This window comes from Maniola hyperantus, chromosome 20 (assembly GCF_902806685.2).
Source record: "Maniola hyperantus chromosome 20, iAphHyp1.2, whole genome shotgun sequence".
In the NCBI taxonomy this organism is placed as follows: domain Eukaryota; kingdom Metazoa; phylum Arthropoda; class Insecta; order Lepidoptera; family Nymphalidae; genus Maniola; species Maniola hyperantus.
In genome coordinates, this window is record NC_048555.1 from 9,694,669 (window position 1) to 9,718,645 (window position 23,977).

Below are 23,977 nucleotides of genomic sequence, written 5' to 3' on the forward strand. Positions count from 1 at the left end.
ATTAAATTAAACTGTATCTTGAAAGAAAGAAAACTAGTTTATTCATCTTGTGCCTAAGGTACAAACAAACTTAAAATTAATGGTTAGTAGGTAGTAGTTAGTAATAAAAAAAAACCGGCCATGTGCGAGTCAGGCTTGCTCAAGGAGGGTTCCGTACTACAGTCGTATTTTTTCGACATTTTGCACGATAATTCAAAAACCATGATGCATAAAAATAAATAAAAAACTGTTTTAGAATGTACAGGTGAAGACCTTTCATATGATACCCCACTTCATATAGTCACTCACTTCGAAAGTTGAAAATACTAATTATTAGATCTAACCCTAAATTAACGGTTTTCAGATTTTTCCCCAAATGTCAGCTACCTACCTTCCAAATTTCATCATTCTAGGTCAACGGGAAGTACCCTGTAGGTTTCTTGACAGACAGACGGACAGACAGACAGACAGACAACAAAGTGATCCTATAAGGGTCCGTTTTTGCTTTTGAGGTACGGAACCCTAAAAACCGGTCAAGTGCGAGACAGGCTCGTGCACCGAGGGTTTCGTATTACAGTCGTATTTTTTCGACATTTTTCACGTGCGGGTGTGCGGGGCATCGACACCGCGTCATAACTCATACCCCGATTGCCATCTCAATCTGTTGCGGACTATACATTATCTTGGATTGAAAATGTAATCGACGTGCGCTACAAATCCTCCATTTTGATTGTCATGTGAACGATGCCATGAAAAACTTGCCTGTGTCAATAGTGCGCTGGCAATTATCACATGTTTGTAAGACTATTATAGGTATTTACGAAACCAGGGCATTGGGAAAACATAATTAGATAATAGTGTTAGCTATTCTTTGTTTTGCGATAACGACTAACTCTCTGAAGCTGCTGTTCGATTTATTAGGAAATATCCTCGGTATGCTTATAGCTGAGCTGTGGTAGCCTTGTAGTTAGCAGGTTCGCCTTCTAATCTCAGATCGGAGGTTCGATCCCGGGCACGCACCTCTTACTTTTCGGAGTTATGTGCATTCTAAGTAATTAAATATCACTTTCTTTAACGGTGAAGGAAAATATCTACTAAAAATTACTGCAGCGGCAGAAAAGTACTTGCAATTAGTAGGAAACTTAAGATGGTAATTGGTAAATAACATTTTAAGAAAGAAGCAATGACATACTGAAATCCATACTTCCATACTAATATTATAAATGCGAAAGTGTGTCTGTCTGCTAGCCTTTCACGGCTCATCCATTCAACCAATTTTAACGAAATTTGGTACAAAGATAGCTTGGATTACGGGGAAGGACAAAGGCTACTTTTTATCCCGGAAAAACGAAGAGTTCCCACGGTATTTTTGAAAACCGAAATCCTCACGAAGTCGCGGGCATCATCTAGTAAGAAATAAATTACTTTGACTTTGAAAAAGATTTACTTATTCTATTTCTCCAAGTCTGTCAATCCAATCCAGTGCTATAAGATTTTTAAAACCAAGCTTCTTGTACATATTCTCAGCATTGGTGTTGTACGCAGCACAGTACGCAACCGTGTATTTGTTATCTTTCAACTGTATATTCGATATTAGTTTCAGAACTAATCCACCGTAACCCTTCCTTCTGTGCTTTTCCAATGTATATAAATGTCCAAGAGCGCCGATTTCTCTGACAAAGACCCACGCTAGTAATTCTTTTCCATTGTAGAGTCCGTATCCTAACTTGGCTTTGATTAGGAGCTCGAAGAAAAACTCTGAACCTGGGTATTTATGAGGCCACGTTTTATTGACCAGTGGTATGGAATCCAAGGTTAAAAACTCGAAGGAAAATGCGGGTGGTAACCTGGAAGTAAAAAAAATTCAAGCGTAGTTCGTTTCATCTAAAAAGATGGTTGATCTTGTACCTGCAAAGTAAGCGATTTATCGATCTATTTGATGGCACGAATTGAGGTGCGAAAGCGATTGAATCTACTCGGCATTCGTTCACTCAACCAATGTAATTCAGCGCTCTTTTTATATGACACGAGCTGAAAAATGAAAATCTTAATGGAGGTTAGTGTTATAGATAGCAAATTCAATTACACGATATCTATGTACTGTAAATCGGTTGTGCTTCTACAGGACATATCAAAACTCATTGTACTGAAGAACGCTGCATACCAAATTTCAGCCCGATCCGTCCAGTAGTTTGAGCTGTGCGTTGATAGATCAGTCAGTCAGTCAGTCACCTTTCCTTTTATACATTACTAGATGATGCCCGCGACTTCGTCCGCGTGGGTTTAGGTTTTTAAAAATCCCGTGGGAACTGTTTGATTTTCCGGGATAAACAATAGCCTATGTCCTTCCCCGCGGGATGCAAGCTATCGCTATACCAAATTTTGTCAAAATCGGTTGAGCGGATAGGCCGTGAAAGGCTAGCAGACAGACAGACAGATGGACATACAGACAGACAGACAGATGGACATACAGACAGACACACTTTCGCATTTATAATATTAGTATGGATGTATATTTAGATGAAGCAGTTTATGCTTCACGTCACGTGCTGGCATTTTACCTGGCATCGTACAAAGGTGCATCTTTATCCAAAACAAAAGTATTTGCTATCGTCAAATTCCCCACTGGGTCTATTTTCAGATTATTTTCTGAATAAAGCCTGTATACACAATCTGTTACGTGTCTTGGCACAGCAGGTATCTGATCGCATTTCCTCCAGTCTATGATTTTAGTGGTTCTCATGGCCTCTTCTAGTTTTCTTGTATCATCTTGTGGACATTGGATGATAATATCATGGTATGTGTTCTGTAGAAATAATTATAAGTTACTAGCTTGTGCTCGCGACTTCGTCTGCGTGGACTACACAAATTTTCTTACTATTACTATTTCACCCCCTCGGGGGTTGAATTTTCAAAAATCCTTTCTTAGCGGATGCCTTCGTCATAATAGCTATCTGCATGCCAAATTTCAGCCCGATCCTTCCAGTAGTTTGAGCTGTGCGTTGATAGATCAGCCAGTCAGTCAGTCACCTTTTCCTTTCATATTATTATTTAGATAACTGAAATATCCTTAACTGAAAATTATTCTCTAAGAGAGAGATAATTAATTTATAGACACCTTAGGTACTGGTTTTTTTTTTTGCATTTTTTGTTTATTTATTTTAATCATCTTAGACTGCATCATCACTTACCACCAGGTGAGATTGCAGTCAAGGGCTAACTTGTATCTGAATAAAAAAAAATGCATCGAGAACTGCACTGATGCGCAGAAGAGAGGAGCGGAGCTCCCGCTTCGCTTCAGTGGACAAGAATTTGTGGACTGATTATAAAAAAACCGGCAAAGTGCTAGTCAGGCTCGCGCAACCAGAGTTCCGTACTACAGTCGAATTTTTTCGACATTTTGCACGATAAATCGAACACTATGATGCATAAAAATAAATAAAAATCTGTTTTAGAATGCACAGGTCCTCATATTATGATACCCCACTTGATATAGTTATCTCACTTCCAAAATTGAAAATACTAATTATTAGTTTAAGACCACAATTGAATTTTTTTGTGTGATGTAACTCACGGTTTTCAGATTTTTCCCGTAATACCAGCTATAAGACCCACCTACCTGCCAAATTTCATGATTCTAGGTTAACGGGAAGTACCCTGTAGATTTCTTGACAGACCGACAGGCAGACAGACAGACACGACAACAAAGTGATCGTATAAGGGTTTCGTTTTTCCTTTTGAGGTACGGAACCCCAAAAATCATACATTTTAACGCGGAGCGGAGAAGCGGAGCGGGGGGGGGGGGAACAGTCCGCAACTCCATTCCACATTACTTTCTCGCTCCGCTCTGCTACCCAACAGTCAGTCTAGGGACAGATCCAGTCTGCAACTCCGCTCCGCATCACTTTCTCGCTCAGCTCCGCTACCTAGCGCCGCACCAGTGGACAGGCAGCGTTAGAAACGACATGACATCATTATCGTATTGACAGATAGGTATGATGAGTCCGTTGAACTGCATGAGATAATTGTTATGATAGATGCAAATACTGAATTGATATCGGTTGCTGGAGTGACGCAGGTCAAGTTTTACAGTTTCATCCAGACCTAAGTCAATTTGTAAACGATTAAGTAATCCTATGTGAAATTGAACTCGAATCTGTTTTTTGTTGATGCTCATTTGAAATAGTGATATTAATCAGTAGTTGTTTTTTTTAATTCATTATAGGCGCACGCTTGACCACGATCACACCTGATGAGAACTGATGATGTGGCCTAAGATGGGACACGTTTGCTTAGAAGGTGCCTATTCACTCTTGTTTTAAATATACCCGGATTATAATTGTCAGGAAACACTGATCTAGGAAGAGTATTCCAGACCCTAGCCATGCGTATAAGGAATGATGACGCAAAGCGTTTCGTACGCGAAGATGGAATGTTGACGACATAGGGGTGGAAACTCGCCCGGTGTCTTGCGGTACGGTGGTAGAAAGGTGAGGGAGGGACAAGATCGAACAGCTCCTGAGCACACTCTCCGAAATATATCCTTTAAATATATCCTGTAAATAATGATAATAATGATCCATTGTCTCCACCCCATAATAATAATGCCCAGCTGTAAAAATCCAGCTTACCTTAATATTAAGTGCAACCATTCCATTATTTATATCTCCAAAAGGGCAATACACTTTGAAGCCGTATTCAATGCCGGATTTCAAAAGAAATTCTTGCTTTTCTAATGTAAGCAAACCCAATATACTTCTGGGCCAGTCAGATTTGAGCACTGACTTTAGCTCACTCCATCTATCCACAGGAATGAAGACTAAAGGTTCGACAAACATCGTCAACCAAATAATTCTGATCTAATTATATTATTATTATATCTTATTCCTGATAAATATGTAGCAAAAATTGTAATATAATGTGGTCTAAGCCTCGTAGCAATATGAACTGTACCACCACACTGCAATAATTGTTATCTTACCAACTTAATAATCAAACGACTATACAATCCGTAGGCATTTTATTATCATCATTAAATTGCGCATACATACATACATACACATCTCGTATAATATAATCAATTGGGTTATACAGATAAATATTGAATTGAAATGCAATATAAGATAGCAGAGATAAGATTAAATTAATTATTTGGTACATTCTAGAAAATACTTCGTTTCAACTCTCCCGCAGCCTTTATCATAATATTTTCAGTGCACTAACCCCCGTATTCACAATCATTACTATGAGGTCCCACAGTGCGCTTGAACGCACAGTGTGTGGTTCCACCAATCATATTATTTTGTCACGTCAATTTTCGATAATCTGATTGATGGAACCCACACTATGCGTTCGAGAACACTGTGCGATTTCATAGTAATGATTGTGAATACGGCTGTTAGTATGAAATTCTACATCTTACCAACAGTACGAGCAGTTCGTACATAATCTACAGCTGGTACTTCAAGCGAAAAACTTGTGAAATTAAAATCGGTGGTACTGGATTTTTCGACGCACATTTGGATTCATTTCACTTTACACACAGTCACAGTTTTTTTTTCTGTTCTCAAAATGCTGAATGACATTCAATAAGTACGAATGTATATACTATGTATGTACTATGAATGTATATGTGTATCTCTACGACGAATGTACATAAAATTTTTAGGTTACTTAAGTTTTTTTTCATGTTTTTTATTTTTTATTTTATTTATTTTTTTACTTAGTGGTTCCTTAAGTTAGGTAGAATATTAGGTATATAAAATTTGCTTTTAGTAATAATTGTTAATTAAGTTAATCTATATTATAAGGTACGATAGGGTTGTCGTTTACATAGTGTATAAAAGCCCTTTAAAAATAAAGATATTAAAAAAAAACGATCCATTATTATTGTAATGAAAGGCTCGAATCCCGTCAACGTTGGTGCCCGTAAGATGTGAAATCTCATACTAAGCACACTGATTTCACATCAACCTACAAGCTTTAATCAGTCTGTTAATTAATTTCGATTGCACCAATGCAATTCGTGAACCCTTTTAAACCCTAATTTACTGTACAAATTGGCAGCATTCATGTTTCCCACTGAACAGAAAGCGACTGTACACTTTTTATCTTTCAAACGCATATTCGATATCAATTTTAGAACTAATTTGCCGTAGCCTTTTCTTCTATGGCTCTCCAGTGTAAATAAATGTCCTAGAGCACCCATCTCCTTAATAAACACCCATGCTATTAGTTCTTCTCCATTATAAAGTCCATAACCTAACTTGGCTTTGGTCAGTAAGTCGTAGTACCACTCTGAACCTGGGTGTTTGTGTGGCCATTTATCATTGACCATTTGTGCGCAATCCGGAGTTAGGAGGTTGAATGAGAATCCGGGAGGTAGCCTGAAACATTAAAGTATGAAGTGGTGGTGACAAATACCTAGTTGGCAAAACTGTACACAATAATTGTGCTAGTTAAAACACGTTTAAAACCCGAGTTGGTAACTACTGGATTGACGGTCCGAATTTGGTCTTTACTTTTCCTATTTATGTGTAGAACACGCTAATAAGCTATCTATTGGCGTCGATTGAACGTACTAAAATCTGATAATGTCTATTTATTAAACCTTGAATAGTCGTTATTGTATCTAGTTGTCTCAGCGGGAAGGATCTGGGAGTCCACTTCCCTATTTAAAAAATAGCTGATATTTTAACAATTTTATGGGAATCCAAATGCCTTAAAAGTACTCAATTTGTCACGACTTACGACAGTGCAATTTTAGTCAACTTTCACACCTATCACACTTACCATTATGTTGTCAATTTTTTGCCCTTTACGGTATTAATATGGTGTCATCATCATCATAATCATGATCGGCAATCAATAGACGTCCCCTGCTGAACACCGGTATCATGCAGCGACTTCCACACGCCACGGTCTTGTGTCGCCTGGATCCAGCGGCTCCCTGTGACTCGTTTGATGTCGTCTGCCTACCTAGTGGGAGGTCTGCCATCTGCGAATAATGCGCTTTCCGGTGCGAGGTCGCACTTTTAGCATCTTGGGGCCCCAACGCCTATTGGTTTTACGTAGGTACTATGTGCCCTACCCATTGCTGCTTCTACTTTGCAACTCGTTGAATTATGTTGGTGGTGTGGTTTCTCTGAACCTTTAGAAAAGAAAAAGAGATAAGGCCTTTTACCTGACATCGTACGGCGGCGCTTGACTATCCAAAATATAAGTGACGGTAGTGTTTATGTTGGTTAATTTAAGATTCTTCTCCAAAAACAACCTTTGTACACAATCCCTTACATGTTCGGGCGTATAAGGCACCTGGTTACACCTCTCCCAGTCAATGATGCTGGTGGTTCTCAAGGCCTCTTCCAGTTTTCGTATATCATCGCTAGGACATTGGATAATAACTTCGTAAAATTTATTCTGGGGAAACAACACACAGGTATTAGGCAAGACAATCTGAATTTTTTGACCTTGGCTGCAATCACACCTGATAGTAATGTGATCATGCAGCCAAAGTCCTTGGACCATCGACGTACAGACCTTGAAAAACGAAGAAGCGAATTGCTTCACACTCGTAAATATCCGCGTGGCCCGTCGATACAGGTATGGGCGCAGACTTTGACGATCTTTTCGGTGCAATTTAAGATGGTAGAAAATTATGCGAAGAACCAGCTCAAAAAGTTTTTGAGCTGGTTCTTCCGTTCACAATAATAGTTACGTGTATATAAACTATGATTTAAAGCTTATTTCTTGATATAAATGGTATATTTATGGTATTGGTATGAATGGTATATAAGTGGTGTACAAAATATCACCTAATAATTAATCGTGGTATGGACCCGTTTTATACAATACGTAGATATGTTACCTATTTAGGACACACTCTGATCAACCAATTTAGGAAAGGTTTACTATTTAGGTCATTTTATATTTTTGTTCTTTATTTGACGTATGGGATTCCCGCCAGTTGTTTAAGAGGGGGATTCCAACATCAATGGTTTAGATAGATAATGAGTAATAGAGCGGCAACAGGAAAATGAATATTTTTTTAATTTATTAGTCAGAACCATCTCAACACAGAGCATACGCATGACATTGGCAGCATTAATATCTGCCATGACTGTGATGAATGTATAATAATGTTTAGGTAAATAAACATTGTTGGTTGGTAGCTTACTTCTTATCTATATTTTATATTTTAATGTAATGAATGCGATAGTAGGTCTGTCTGTCTGTTACGTTTTCACAGCTCATCCGTTTTAACCGATTTTGTCGAAATTTGGTACAGAGTTAGGTTGCATGGGGATGGATTGGACATAGGCTACTTTTTGTCCATCAAAGAGTTCCCGTGGGAATTAAAATATATCTAATCCACTTGGACAAAGTCCCGGATAATATCATCTATGTGATACAGAGATGGCTTGCTCCTGAAGACGGTCATTGACTTGTTATCATCCCGGAAAGTCAAAGTTCCTTCGGCAGCCTATATCCAAGGGGACGAATTCGCAGGCATCATCTATTGTGAAATAATTATAGGTTGTCTAGCACCAACGTTTGTCTTTTAGTAGTGGGTCGGCAAAAGGTTAATACATTCCGTGGTATTCCCTCTTTAATCTAGCTAAAATTCAAGATTGTAGTAGGGTTAAATCCACGCGACGAGTCTCATGAAAAATGTTGCATAGCAAACTGAGCTTTATCTCAACTACTAAGTGAATAATATATTTGCGCAGAACAAAACAAACATAATCAATAAAACAAAAATAAACTAACTTTTTACAAGGGAATGGTATCCTATGCCAATGAGGGAATGCAAAGAAAGATACATAATATCAATAGATATAAATAATCATGCTTACCTTAACATTAAGGGCAACGATTCCGTTATTCACATTCCCGAAAGGGCAATATACTCTGAAGCCGTAATCAATACCGGATTTCAAAATGTACTCTTGAGTGTCCAATACAAGATAACCAGATAAACTCCTCGGCCAATCAGATTTGTACGCTAACTTAAGTTCACTCCATCTATCCACAGGCATGAAGACTAATGGGTCACAAGACATTGTTGAAACAGCTCAATTATGTTTTTTTTATTATAGTATGATCAAAGCGACGTTACTCGTTGAACTGACCTTGCATACTGTTATTCTGTAGTCTGTACTCGTATTTAGGACGTATACATTTACACTGGCAGATATTATACAGGCTACTGAGGCTAGTACAGTCAATCTACTATCTCATATTCTCGTTACTATTTGTTTTAGTTTTATATCGATGAAGGAAAACATCGTAAGGAAACCTATATGCCTGAGAGTTCACTATGTTCTCATAAACGTGTGAAGTGTGCCAATCTGCACTTATTCAGCGTGATGGATTATAGCGTAAAGGGGAGGGGTGAGGGGGATCTGTGCTCAGTAATAAATAGGTTGAGATATGATTTGTCTTTAATAAAACTTACGAGTATGATATAAAATTCTTCAAAATGAAACACTAATACCAAAGTTTTATTCTTTTTCAATAAATAACCACATATCAAATCCAGTCCTTTCAAAACTTAATTTATCGAATAACTTCTGTGCCTTTAAGTTATTTTCCAGCGTATGACCTAGGACATCTTTTCCTTTGCTAAGTTGATCATTCACTGCAACCTTCAGAATATGCTCAGCATAACCTTTTCTTCTATGTTCCTCTATGGTGTACAGGTGAGTCAAAGTACCTTTCCAACTTATTGTTACCCAGGCTACTGGAGAGTCATCTTTTGTAGAGTAAAGGGCATATATTAGGTGGTTTTCAAGTAACGATTGGAAGAATCTGTAAGACTTCTCACTGTGAAATGTCCATGTTTTATCAACAATAAAAAAAAAATTATTTGTGATCAAATTGGAGACCATTAATCGTGGATATTTTGTTAGTTATATTTTGTTAAGTAGGTATATCTATATTTTTCTTTAAATTTAAATTCCTTTACATATTTAACTATTTTATTTTTACCTACTGTTAATCTGTCAAGTTACTCTGTACGTTATTAAGTCTGTCTGTTATTAAGTTAATCTATACTTTAATCTGTTAGTCTGTAAGTTAGTGCATGTTAGTTTATAAGCAAAGTTTCACCTGTAATTGACGACCATACTGTTTATTGTATGTATTTAAATGTGCGGTCTTTTATGTATGGAAGTTGTCGGTGATAAATAAAAAAAAAAAAAAAAAAAACAATATGCAGATGCCCGGGTTTCAGCTCGGCTACGTACGTATCTGGTGGATTATTACTAAAAGATAATAGAATTTGTTATAGTGATATTATTAATAATGGGCTCATAATATAGGTGTTATGAAGAATAAACCGGCCAAGTGCGAGTCAGACCCACGCACCGAGGTTTCCGTACCTCCTACAGTTTTTCGACATTTTGTACGATAAATGTTGTTGTAAAGTCTTTTCATGTGATACCCCACTTGTACTAATCTTTTACTTTGAAAGTTGAAAATACTAATTATTTGTTCATGGACACATTTTTTTCGTGATGTAACCACAAATTCACGGTTTTCGGATTTTTCGCCTTACGTGTGCTATAAGACCTACCTACTTGCCAAATTACATGGTTCTAGGTCATCGGGAAGTACCCTCTAGGTTTCTTGACAGACAGACAGACAAACAACGAAGTGATCCTATAAGGATCCCGTATTTCCTTTTGAGGTACAGAACCCTAATAATACGTAACGTTTTAGGTAAGTATAGATAAAGTTTATTGTGCTGTTTGTTTGATAATATACGTTGCACAAGGATAACCTATTTAACAATATTTATTGTTAATTTATAGCGCGAATTTATGATCTAAAGGGAGTATACCTACTTAATATATAGGTATTGCAACTAGTTAAAAAAAAAAATCCGCTGGATCGCGTGGTGTGTTGAAGGCCTTATAAGAGACCTCCAGCAGTGGACGTCTATCGGTTGATAATGATGAAGATAATGAAAGACATTTACTAGTGTTATGTCTCCACGAGTTATATGCCTCTTACCTTATTTCAAATTGTTTCGAACTTCTGTCTAAGAAATGTTTTAAGGCTTTATTTTCTCCAGTTCTCAGTTTTATGCCAAGCGATTTCTCCAATCTTCGCATACATTCTTCAACAACAGGACTTGCCGAAGAGATAAAAAATCTTTCATTCCATTTGATGATTTTTGTATGAGACAGTGCCTTTTCAATTTCATTAATGTTTAATGGGTAGATCATTACTTCAAAAGCGACATCCTTAAAATAAATCTAAATATATAAAAGGAAAAGGTGACTGACTGACTGATCTATCAACACACAGCTCAAACTACAGGACGGATCGGGCTGAAATTTGGCATACAGATAGTTATTATGACGTAGGCATCCACTAAGAAAGGATTTTTGAAAATTCAACCCCTAAGGGGGTGAAATAGGAGTTTGAAATTTGTGTAGTCCACGCGGACGAAGTCGCGAGCATAAGCTAGTTTATTATAAGGTCATCCTATTTTCGTGGCTATGGGTGACTTCACGCATAGTAAAATAAGCTTTTGAATTTTTAGCCCAAAAAGTAAATCAAAAAAGCATTGGATGGAATCTTTAAAAAAAAACCTGATAGAAGTGGGTAGTTAAATACAATACGCGGCCGAAAGTAATGTACATCGACCTTTAGAAGGAGATACCAAATTTGTATAGCACTGTCTCTGTCGTTGAGACCGACATAACGTCAAATAGGTACCTATGAGTGACAGAGACAACGCTCTACAAAGCCGAAATGTCATTCTGAAGGCCGATGTACATTACTTTAGGCCGCGTACTGTACACAAACTAAAAAAGGCAGATGAAAGATAGCAAAATAAATGAAAAAAAAACTATGGAAGATGCCAGGACTTAGAAAGGGTTGAAGTGCTGTAAGATGATGATGATGATCTTCACATACCATAAAGTGATCAGGAGGCTATCTATCACAAAAAAACTGTAACTTAATCATTAAAAAAAACCGGCCAAGTGCGAGTCAGACCCACGCACCGAGGGTTCTGTACCTACTACAGTCGTATTTTTTCGACATTTTGTACGATAAATCAAAAACTGTTTAGCATAAAAAGAAATAAAAATCTGTTTTGGAATGTAGAGGTAAAGTCCTTTCATATGATACCCCATTTGATATAGTTATCTTACTTTGATAATTGAAAATACTAATTATTAGTTTATGACCACAATTTAATTTTTTTTGTGTGATGTGACCACAAATTCACGGTTTTTAGATTTTTTCCCTAAAGCCAGGTATAAGGACCCACCTACTTGCCAAATTTCATGATTCTAGGTCAACGGGAAGTACCGTGTAGGTTTCTTGACAGACAGACGGACAGACAGGCAGACAACGAAGTGATGCTATAAGGGTGCCTTTTTCCTTTTGAGTTATGGAACCCTAAAATGTTTGAATCTCATAAATGTTTCAAATAATTTCGGATTGGGGAAGAATTTTACACATCTTGATTTCGCTTTCACCGGCCTCTGCCGTGGTCCTTTTAATAGATTTTGTACTTTTGCAATCTAGTAACAACCCTGGTAAGGGCCGCCATTTTTGACGCACGCTCGAGTGTGTTTTGGTGGATTTGTGCGGTGTTGCGTGGTGGTGGTGACTGGTGCGTATTTCTTGCTTGGTGGCTGGCTTTTCCAGCATGTTTAGCAGTGGAAAGGCAGGTGGTGCATGTCGCATGTTACATGTTGTATCATACGAATTTGCCTGTTTCAATTAAGCTTTTGATTCTATGTACACGCTCTAGGTGTCAAAAGGTGCGTAAACCTTGCGCCAATATCTGTGTCGCTACTAGTGATGTGCCGGATGATTACAAATGTAGATCCGCGGATACGGATACGGATACGGATCTTATTTCTCCCGCGGATATCCGCGGATACGGATACGGATATCCGGAACATCACTAGTCGCTACGCGTAAGTATATACTAAGTATGTCTCACGCACACAAGTGTACGAATTTGTCTTCACTTAGCATAACTTAGCGAGTGTATACCTTAGTACCTACTAAGGAAACTTTACGTCAAGCCAAAGGGAGTTAATCGGAGATGGAGAGAAACTGTTAGGTAAAACTTCCTGCAGGTTAAGCAAAGTCTACTGCGTTCTCAAACTCCACTTTGTGGAGTAATAGTGTGGGAAGTTGTAAGCCGAGATACCTGTAGTACGCGACAGGTCGAGATGGCAATCGGGGTATGACGCGGGGGGACGACCCGCACAGCCACACGTCATCTGTGCCCAGCACAAATGTACGTCACCCGCGCTCGCCCGCACCGGGTTAGCGCGGGGGCTGTGCGGGTGTGCGGGGCATTCCCTCCCATATTGCCATTTAGACCTGTCGCGTAGTATACGTCGCTGTAGGTACATTTTTCAGGTCACGTGATCAAGTTAGCCCGGCCTGGTTCTATCGCCCTCTCTTGGGACAAGTGTAGGTAAATGATTACATTAATTTAAAAGACGGGCAGCAACCCAAAATGAAACAAACATTTGCAACATCGCGGTGCCATTAGGATCGTCTGAATGAGACCTTATGTAATAGACCGTTTACATAATGCATGGCTTGACCGTTATCCTATTGAACCTGAATTAATTAGTACAGTCAGGAAGAAAGCTAAGTTTACACCCGTCCATAGTCATTGGTACTGGCGGATGCATACCTAGCTTTGTTGATGACTGTACCTAGGTATCATCAAACTGCTATAGGTAAGAGTTTTTGTATTATTATTCTTACTTTTCTATGGTACTTCTATGTTAGTGAGCTTTCTTGGCAGGTCTTTACAGATTTTACCTATTTTTAGGTGTTTTACAGCCGCACGCAGAATCGCTTAATTGTTACTTAAGACATTCCTTATCCATACTAATTCATGTCTAAAGTAACGATTAAGCTACTCTGTTAGTTAGTTAGTGTTCCATATCTCGTTATCCAAATACAAAATGGATCACTTTTGATCCATCCACCTGTCCGTGTGTTAAGGCTCTTTTTTCAGAACCAACTTGGGGAAACAAGCTGAAATTTATATCGCTGAACGTCGCATACTGCCAATCGCCTTTTTAGTTTAACGCAAAGAATCTTCAAAGCGTATTTGCATACTAAAAGTCCTAGTCACTAACACTAATTGATTAACAAAGCCTTAAAAGATACGTCCTGCAACCTTGATAGGTCAATCTTGGAAAAGCCAATTATATATACGTTATCACGTAACAAAGTCTTTAAAATATGTTCTGTAGGGTGGATACAGTACTCAGAGATAATGGTCAAATTAACAATAAAAGAGAGGTATTCCAGCCCAGCTTAATGTATTCTTTGCATTTAAAATTCAAGTGGTTACCAATATAATATGAAAAGTCTCATGGAGAACATAGGTAATTCTACGTTCAACGCGGCATGTAACAGTGCCTTTAGGTCTCTGTGGGGTTGATACATTACTCAGAGACGTGGTCCAATTAGCAACAAACGAGCTGTACCTACTCTATCCCAGGTTAAAGTGTTCTTTGCATTTTAATGCGTCATTATAATATAACATAATACCTAATACCCGAATTTTTATTCAAGGTAGGTATACCTTAGATTCCTAAAATCCATGTCCACTCAATAGCCGCCAAAATCTTTGTAAACATACATAGGTACGTAATATTATTCGTACTTAATCCATACTTCTATACTAATCCATACTAATATTATAAATGCGAAAGTGTGTCTGTCTGTCTGCTAGCTTTTCACGGCCCATCCGTTCAATCAATTTTGATGAAATTTGGTACAGATATATCTGTACCAAATTCTAGCTAATTAGCTTGCATCCCGGGGAAGGACATACGCTAACCTTTATCCCGGAAAATCAAAGAGTTCCCACGGGGTTTTCAAAAACCGAAATCCACGCGGACGAAGTCGCGGGCATCATCTAGTATAATATAAAGAGGTAAAGTTTGTAAGTTTGTTTGACTGACGGACGGACGGACAGACTGCGGAGGCTTAGTAAGTGGGTCCCTTTTGCACCCTTCGTGTAAGAAACCTAAAAAAAACCAATGAATTTCTTAGAATACATAATAATATTATAGTTCACCCTTGACCTTACCGCGTCATGATGGAATCTTTAATACTCGCCGGAATGTGGACGCTGATCTCACGAGAGTGAATATAAATGTCAACTATGACATGAACAATGTGTGGAAAAGAAAATTATAGAGAAGATAACTTAGAACCAATAGTACAACGTTAGTTTTAAGTAACGCAAACACGTGTCGAATATTTATTTTCACATAAAGAATATGTATGCAAAATTTCAAAAAAAATTAATGGCAATTTACAAAGTTATAAGCTTGTTGTGTTTAGACGACTATGTTTTTGTGATGATAACGATATCATCACAAAAACATGGTCACCCCAAGCGAACGGCTATGAGCGAACGAGACAGCTGGCGTCGATCGTGTGCGCTCCCGCTTGCACGGCTAGAATCAGCTGGTGCATGCGGTCATTCAACTAGGTGTCTAAACTTGCAGGATTTTAAAGTATTTTTTGCATTTCGCACTCAGCATAGTTTTAATGATCCAGGTAGAAGCTAGTGGGTACTTAACAACAACAACAACAGGGACAAGGGGTAATTTGCTTTTTAAAATGATGCCTCTACAAGTACAATGACACTACGGGTTTTTGAAAATCCTCTAGGAACTCTGTGATTTTCATGGATAAAACGTAGCTCATGTTACTCTCCAGGTCTGTAACTATACCCATGCAAAAATACATCGCTCTGTTGCGGCGTGATCGAAGGACAAACCAACAAAACAAAAAACAAACACGAGTGATTTATGAAAGCTCTGAACAAAAACTTTTATTCATTTTCCTATAATAAAATGAAGTTGACGTACAAAAGTCGTAAAAACCCAGATAGCATCATAGCATTGCAATTTCGCACTCAACATAGTTTTAATGATCCAGGTAGAAGCTAGTGGGTACTTAACAACAACAACAACAGGGACAAGGGGTAATTTGCTTTTAAAAATGTTGCCGCATTGTTACTTTTGTAGCTACGATGATACTACGGGGTTTTGAATTACAATTGACAAGTTTTGTTTTCGATAAGAGTCGTGCTTAACTGAATTGATTGAGCCATGTTTGAAACCTATTTTCTTTCGGCTTTGAATCGACTTTGCATTCAACAGCCCACTAGGTAGTTTAATAGTTACATTGCTATGTTTTGTATATTAATATATTGTAACATTTTGTTTTAAAAAAAAAACTGCTGTGTTTCTTGCCGGCACTTTCAATAGAATCTTCCAACACTGCGCTTTCGGCGCGAGGTCGCCATTCTAGCACCAACGCGTCGCAACGCAAAGCATCGCATCGCATCGCAATGTAACGCATCGCATCGCAGCGCAACGTAACGCAACGCATCGTATCGCAACGTAACGCATCGCAACGCAATAAATGCGAATGTGTGTTTGTTTGTTGGTTTGTTGCTTAGTCCTTCAATCGCGTCGCAATAGAGCAACGGATTTACGTAATATTTTAGGATATAATGTTACTGTGGGATTAAAATTCGAACTACTTAAAGGAGGCATAAATCCAATAGTGGATATAATGTTAGCTGAGGATGATTAATGCTAAGAGCACCGTGGCACTTATATTCTATCCTTATTTTGAAACACAATTTCTAGTCGAGTATTTTGCAGGATTGCGATTGGACTGAGCTCGAACTATAATTGGAATCTTCTCATACCCTCGCAAACAGTATTCCATCAATCTGGATGAAGAGCTTTGCAGGGTCGCTTGTAACACGTAGCTCTACTAGCTACATTTCTACAGCATAGAACGCTTTGCCGCCCGTCCGTCTTCCTGACACATACGAAGAATGAAAAACGCATTTTCATTTTAGATAGCATTTTGTTACATTTATTATGTATCATCATTATCAAACTGATAGACGTCCACTGCTGGACATCTTTCTCGTAAGGACGTCGTCGTCTCGTCTCGTCGGGACGGACGTCTCTTGTAGGGACGTCCACACACCACGGTCGACGACACGATTCGTTTGATGTCATCTGTCCACCTAGTGGATGGTCTGCCAACTACGTTTGCCTGAAAATAATTGGTAGAAGAATAGGAATTCTGACGCACAACAGACGGAAACGTTTAAGTGCGGAAATCAGCCCAGAGTGAAGAAAAGGAATTCTGCCCTAAAAAAGGCACTCGCTTTTATATTTGACACAAAAAAGGAAAACTTTATCACAAAGATTCATCACCACTCTTTTCGTCCTCTAAAAAGTTTTAATGGTCCAGCAGATAAATAATGCTACGGCGTGAACAAGTGGCAATTTGTCCGTTAAAAATACTTCAGCAAGTGGTTGGCAATTGTTGTCCATACGTCACACGTCGCGTCGTCGTGACGAAACATGTGACGCAAAATTGTTATGTTTGCGCTAAATCTCGGCAATAGAAAATAAATATGACTACAAAGAAACAGAGAATTTCTTATATTATTCCATACCTACTACTTAATATTATATGCAGAAGTGTGTTTGTCGTTCTGCGACAGTTTTTGCAATTCACGAAGACGATTGAACTTTACTTCTGGTTACGTCATATAGGTGGACACTGCGTGTGCGTGCATGTCGGACCAATCAGTTGCGAGCAAGCGCTCGCAACTGCACACATTTACTGTACCTTACTTAATACCGATACGACTTAAACACAAGCATGAGTCACTCGCCTTCGTGAAATGCAAGAACCTTTGCACAGCTCATCCGTTGAACAGATTTTGAGGGTACAGAGATAGCTTGCATCTTGGGGACGGATATAAGCTTTTTTGTTATCCTGGAGAATGAATCTGTTACTCATTTCGACGGAATTACAACATATAAATAAATCAGCTTCTTTCCTGCTCCGAATTCCTAAAACCTTCATATTATGTCTCCCCATTGTGTCTTTAGGCCTTTAGGTCTTCTTCAGTCTCTACGATTCTCTATTTTCCATCCATCAATTTTTCCGGGACTCTTGCACCGTTAATATTGCGTTGTTTACTCTGTGAAGAGAAGGCCTAGTACATAGATATAGTTGTGGAGAAGCCATAAACTCAGATGTTAGATATTATTAAACATAAAAAATCGGGCAAGTGCGAGTTGAACTCGCATGGTTCCGTACAATGAAAATACCTATAAGTCGGTAATATTGAGAGAATTAATGTAATTTTAAGACCATAAACTTCTTGTAGGTTTGCTTCATCTTCAAGTAAAAAAAATATTTACTACTACTAACTATTTGTAGTCATCTTTTATTTATTTTAGGTTCAGTAGTTTCACAAAAGAAGTAGGGGGAAATGTTCAATTTTTATGTTTTCTTATACTGTACACTTTTTAATTTGGCATCCAAAAGTGACAACCCCACATTTAAAGCTCATTTCTTTACGCTACACGTCCGTGTTTGTGTTATAGAAATTCATATGTTTTAAGTCAACCTACCTTTCAACTTAATCGGTCCAGTAGAATCGGAGCCAATTGGCTGTGACAGACGGACAGACTGACAGACACGAGTGATCCCATAAATCCGGTTCCATTTTTTTTATTCGGACGTACGGAACCCTAATAAAGAAAATACAGATGTTATTACGAGTCAATTTTACGATTGAACCTTTTAGCGAAAGGAATTTTCCGACATCACTCCGAACTGCGGTGGAATCATAGAGCAGAAACAAAGAGGAGATGTTGTATTAAGATTTCCCTATGAAATATCGAGTGACATTTTGCGGGGTGAGGGGTTGTGGAACGCCGCCCACTTCTCAATTTTCCATCTGCGGGTTAGTAGCAAAACTACTCGCTTAGCGACCTAACATCGATATATTGATGTCACTACATAGTTCAGCTATCTCACACTAGATGTCAATAATCTAGAACTATTTTAATAATTACGTATAAAATTACTTACAAATGAAATGTGATACCATTCATAGCATCAGAACGTCTGTCTGAATAACTTTGACACGATAAAACACAACACTTCATCCTTTTGTTCTTAAAAACGCGAAAACACACCGATAATACGAGTCTCAATATATGTGAACCTGACGAACGCAGACAGCATACTAACTAAGGCCCCGCCCACAGTGATGACGTCAGGACCTAGTTGAAAATCACAGTGCACAGTTGCTTAGGCCAACTCCTCTTTGTTTCTGCTCTATGGGTGGAATGGTTTCAAATGAACCAAAGACAATAAAATCTTTTCCTTAATCTCTAATGGCGAAATTGGAGTGAAATGCCATGTCACACTTTTTGTGTTTCAATATTAATTTCTACAGGCAACCTTAAAGTTTCCGAAGCCCTATTATAAACAACTTAACCTCCAATCCGGGTTTATTAGTCTTGGGATGACCCTAGTATGAATCAAACGCAGTTCCAATGTCCACAGTCTTATATTCAGGTACACTTGTCACATCCACTTAGTTTATAACTAGCTTAATTAATCACCTAGTACTTATATCTCGCTTAATTACTTTTATCTCGTTCCTCTTTTACTCCCGCGCGCTGTCACACCTCCACTCACGGGTGACAGATGGCAGGTTTTTCTGTGTTGCCCACAGTCGTCCATCCTGCTCCAGATATGTCCCCATATCTGACCACTCGGCCTTCCAACTGAGGGTAATGCCCTCATACCCATAACTCAATAGGAGCAACATAGAATACCTTAACAGTCCTATATTATAATTAATATGATTAGTATAATAATTCCTCTAACAGATCAAAGCTAACATTGTTAGATTTAACAAGTGCACAAAACAAGTGCCAATGAGACCTACAAAATACTGGTATCAATAATCATTATGTACATTGCAATCAACATCTGTAAGTCTAATTCTTATAAATACACAACAAATCACACTGAGATAAGTAAATAGTAAATACTATAAGTCATTCTGATTTAAGCTTGATATTAAGAAAATTCTATAATCTAGTTATTGTTAGTGATATACGTATACAACCCATTCACAATAGTATAATCAAATATTGAAATCAACACAATTTATGTTAATACTTAATACAAGGAAATTATAGTGAAATCAATAATTTAATTTTTAAATATTATTATGAACTACATATTCTTCAAGTTTGTATTTGTATTTAGTAATACGTGAATAATATTTGCATGGCAAATGTGGCAATACTAATTATGAGAATTATAAAACATCTTTGGTAAATTGCATTTAAAGCGAATAAAATATAATCAAACTTAAACAAAACAACAACGAGGAAAGAAAAGAAGGATAGTGAATTATCTCCAACTTGAATTCTGAGTGCTAAGTACTCTATGATTTTAAACCATGTCACTATCAGTTTTCAATTAAAGTAAGTTTGTTTGCCCTTTCCTTCTTACCACTGTAATGACATGAATTCTAATCCTACATAATGTTCTAATGCAACACAAATACAATATTTTCACTAGTATAACCATTTTAAGAGATATGGTAAGAGTGGTTGGATCCCATTGACCATTACTAACACTATACAAAATTAATCACAAAGTTCTACAATATACCAATGAACCTAACTACTTCTGTAGACTTCATAATTTCTTTAAACTTAAAAATAAATTAAAAGAATATCTTATAATCCAATGTTCTCATACAATTGATGAATATTTGATATGAGTTGACCTTGATTATAATGTCTTTGTAGTGTTTCATGAATTATCAATTTGACTATCGTGAATTGACATTTAATTATTCTCAAGTGGTACCTACTGATTGACACCGTTGAAAAAAATAATAATATTACAATATAAGTATGTAACGTAAAACAAATAATAAGAAAACAATATGCCAATCTTTAATTGCATATATGTAGTATTATACTAAGCAATGTCGGTAAGTATATGAATAATGATTGTAAAATATTTTTGCCGACCAGAAAGGCAGAAATGTCGGCACAGATATTATGTGACCATATTTTGTACTCTACTTGAATAACAATAAAAGATAATTACCTATCAAATTGAATTATTGAATATTGAACCAATATTCTTGATGTCTACGAAATCAAGATAAATAATATGGTTAAATGTAGTTGTTATTATTAATAAGTACTAAGATCGAAACAAACCACAATGTATTCTAAGGAGAACCCAATAATCATATTATTTCAGAAATTTAAAGAAACATGAATCCACTAATTGATAATGATACACAGTACAGATCACTATGAGATCTACAATGTGCACAATGTAATCCTATATTTTCAAATAACTGAGACGACTGCCTCTGACTGTATCTCGATTGTAGTACAACAAATACTATTATTAATATAACAAAATAAGTCACAATGATGTTAGCCAAGGTATTATTGTATTATTATAAACTCGTTACCCGTGGTGCCCCATATCATCCTTGCACTAGGGGTAGATGCATGCATAACTGTGTCTACCATAAGCCCCGTAAGTGCGATAGAGAGCGCAACAGACGGCGTTTTGTTGCCCCATTTTATTGTCTCGCAAGCAACGAGTCCTTGATGGCACTATAGACTTAATTGATGTAACATACAATAAAATCTGATTTCTGGACACTTCCATTCTTGTACATTCTTGAGCGCGTAAGGACGAACGATGCCAGAGACCCTCGTCCTCTTATGATAATATGGTTAACTTTAACACGGTGATTGAGGACAGACAGCACCCAACGCTGCACCAACCCAGCGTCATGCTGAGCCGTGAATTGCTGCATCGGTCACCGTTGCTTGTCTCGTGTCAGTGTGTGACAAATGAATGACAAAGATGTAGGAAATTATTTCGTGATACATTGGTGTACTTATACGCTTTGATAACATATCAGTGATCCATACATTAATACCTAGCGAGTGAAGTAAGCAAGCCTTCGTGCGCGAACTGCTTATATAGTCTATTGGAATAGATGTTACTTGAAATAGTATTTAAGAATTTGCTCTTTACTGTGCTGTTCCCACCAAACATCAACGTAATACAATGAGTGACTGCGAAGATGTGCATTAACATGAACCGATATTTAGCATTTACAATCAGCATGTCATTTTAGATCTACTTTAAAGGGTCTATACAACTTCTACTACGTACCGAATTCAGCAAGACATAATTAATATATTATTACTGAATACGTCCATTATAAGAACTTTAATTTGAATTTAAGTAACCCTTGAACATTAGTAAGTATCTGCTAGAACAGGTAAAGTGATTTCCAACCATGATATCTACTTCTGTACCCCTATTCTGTAGATAAATCTATTATTATTAATAAAAAGGATACACCCTTTCCACTTGCCGACCCCGATTTAGTCTGCTTGTTTTCCATCAAATTAACTGGACTCCCTCTTGTCACCATCGCGACCCGATCAGTTGCTGAAGTTCATACTGAAGATCACCGTCCACTCGCATCGGGATTATCGAATCAGGTTTTACCAGACTATTATTGTTGTTGTCGTCATTTTTCAGACGCTTCGTCAGCCGTTTTCCAATTCGTTTGTTGGTTCTTACTAGGACCAGCTTTTGTCACCGGAATACGAGCCATTGTTTACGTCAGTATTGCCACCTTCCATTTGTCATTCTTGATTCCTTATTCTTAGGTTTATATTATAGTCAATGCTGCCCTCCTTTGGCACGATTGCTACAAAATCAAAAATTTCCACTTGCTGTATGTCACAATTGGGACATGAATTAAATTTTCCAATAACAATATGTCTCATTTGGAACATATAAAATAGACAACCTTTGACACAATTGGGACAAGGTATATTACATAAACTATTCTCAGCAATTACCGCTTATCACACCAGGAATAAGTCCATACATAAGTCGGTATTCGTTTCCCTTATTTGCTTGTTGGGTTATCATAAAATATTCTCAAGAATCACCGCTTATCTCACCAGGAATAAGTCCATACATAAATCGGTATTCTTTTCTCTCATTTGCCGGTTGGTTCATCATAAAATATTCTCAGGAATCACCGCTCATCACACCAGGAATAAATCCATACATAAGTCGGTATTCTTTTCAACTATTCTCAGGAATCACCGCTTATCGCACCAGGAATAAGTCCATACATAAGTCGGTATTCGTTTCCCTGATTTGCTTGTTAGGTTATCATAAAATACTCTCAAGAATCACCGCTTATCACACCAGGAATAAATCCATACATAAGTCGGTATTCTTTTCAACTATACTCAGGAATCACCACTTATCGCACCAGGAATAAGTCCATACATAAGTCGGTATTCGTTTCACTTATTTGCTTGTTAGGTTATCATAAAATACTCTCAAGAATCACCGCTTATCACACCAGGAATAAATCCATACATAAGTCGGTATTCTTTTCAACTATACTCAGGAATCACCGCTTATCGCACCAGGAATAAGTCCATACATAAGTCGGTATTCGTTTCACTTATTTGCTTGTTAGGTTATCATAAAATACTCTCAAGAATCACCGCTTATCACACCAGGAATAAGTCCATACATAAGTCGGTATTCTTCTCTCTTATTTGCTCCTTAGGTTATCATAAAATACTCTCAAGAGTCACCGCTTATCACACTAGGAATAAGTCCATACATAAGTCGGTATTCTTTTCAGATATTCTCAGGAATCACCGCTTATCGCAACAGGAGTAAGTCCATACATAAGTCGGTATTCGTTTCTAATATTCTCAGGGATCACCGCTTATCACACCAGGACTCAGTCCATACATAAGTCGGTATCCTTTTCTCTCATTCACTAGTTGTCAGTTTGTTTAGAGTCTAAAAATAATAATCACATTCATAACAATGACACGTTATATCATAACAATATTAAACACCATTTTTTTTTTTTTTTAATTCGCTTCCTCAAGACAGCCATCAGAAGCGATTATTTGTGTACAGTCAATAGAATGAATATTATAGTGTCAACGGTTATGGCAAACCCGCTAAGTGTTTGCTCCCTTAATACCTCATTTGATTAATCTTCTTCTTAATTTGCTTTATGGCTTTTAGT

At 37.5% G+C, this 23,977-nt stretch overlaps 3 protein-coding genes across 3 annotated transcripts; all 3 read right to left on the reverse strand.

Moving 5' to 3' along the window:
- Positions 1-63: 63 nt before the first annotated feature.
- On the reverse strand, positions 64-4,921 carry LOC117991901 (uncharacterized). Its single transcript, XM_034979539.2, has 3 exons — positions 4,611-4,921; positions 2,541-2,785; positions 64-1,826 (listed from the first exon to the last, which is right to left on the reverse strand). The coding sequence occupies exons 1-3, from the start codon at positions 4,815-4,817 to the stop codon at positions 1,427-1,429; spliced, it is 852 nt and encodes a 283-aa protein (XP_034835430.1). The 5' UTR covers positions 4,818-4,921; the 3' UTR covers positions 64-1,426.
- Positions 4,922-5,627: 706 nt separating this feature from the next.
- On the reverse strand, positions 5,628-9,222 carry LOC117991902 (uncharacterized). Its single transcript, XM_034979540.2, has 3 exons — positions 8,835-9,222; positions 7,163-7,398; positions 5,628-6,365 (listed from the first exon to the last, which is right to left on the reverse strand). Exons 1-3 carry the CDS (start codon positions 9,039-9,041, stop codon positions 5,978-5,980), a joined length of 831 nt encoding a protein of 276 aa, XP_034835431.1. The 5' UTR covers positions 9,042-9,222; the 3' UTR covers positions 5,628-5,977.
- A 223-nt stretch (positions 9,223-9,445) lies between these two features.
- Positions 9,446-12,651, reverse strand: LOC117991908 (glycine N-acyltransferase-like protein 3). The gene is given in 4 exon segments (XM_034979546.2): positions 9,446-9,834; positions 10,194-10,244; positions 10,996-11,278; positions 12,456-12,651. Coding segments are annotated over 4 exon segments (882 nt in total). The 3' UTR covers positions 9,446-9,482.
- Positions 12,652-23,977: the final 11,326 nt, after the last annotated feature.

Coding starts and splice junctions, on each gene's coding strand:
- LOC117991901 (XM_034979539.2), bottom strand. CDS start 4,817: ATGTTTGTCGAACCTTTAGTCTTCATTCCTGTGGATAGATGGAGTGAG. Junction 2,786..4,610: donor TGGTTGCACTTAATATTAAG/GTAAGCTGGATT, acceptor TTATTTCTACAG/AACACATACCATGATATTAT. Junction 1,827..2,540: donor GCACCTTTGTACGATGCCAG/GTAAAATGCCAG, acceptor TTTTACTTCCAG/GTTACCACCCGCATTTTCCT.
- LOC117991902 (XM_034979540.2), bottom strand. CDS start 9,041: ATGTCTTGTGACCCATTAGTCTTCATGCCTGTGGATAGATGGAGTGAA. Junction 7,399..8,834: donor TCGTTGCCCTTAATGTTAAG/GTAAGCATGATT, acceptor TTGTTTCCCCAG/AATAAATTTTACGAAGTTAT. Junction 6,366..7,162: donor GCGCCGCCGTACGATGTCAG/GTAAAAGGCCTT, acceptor TTAATGTTTCAG/GCTACCTCCCGGATTCTCAT.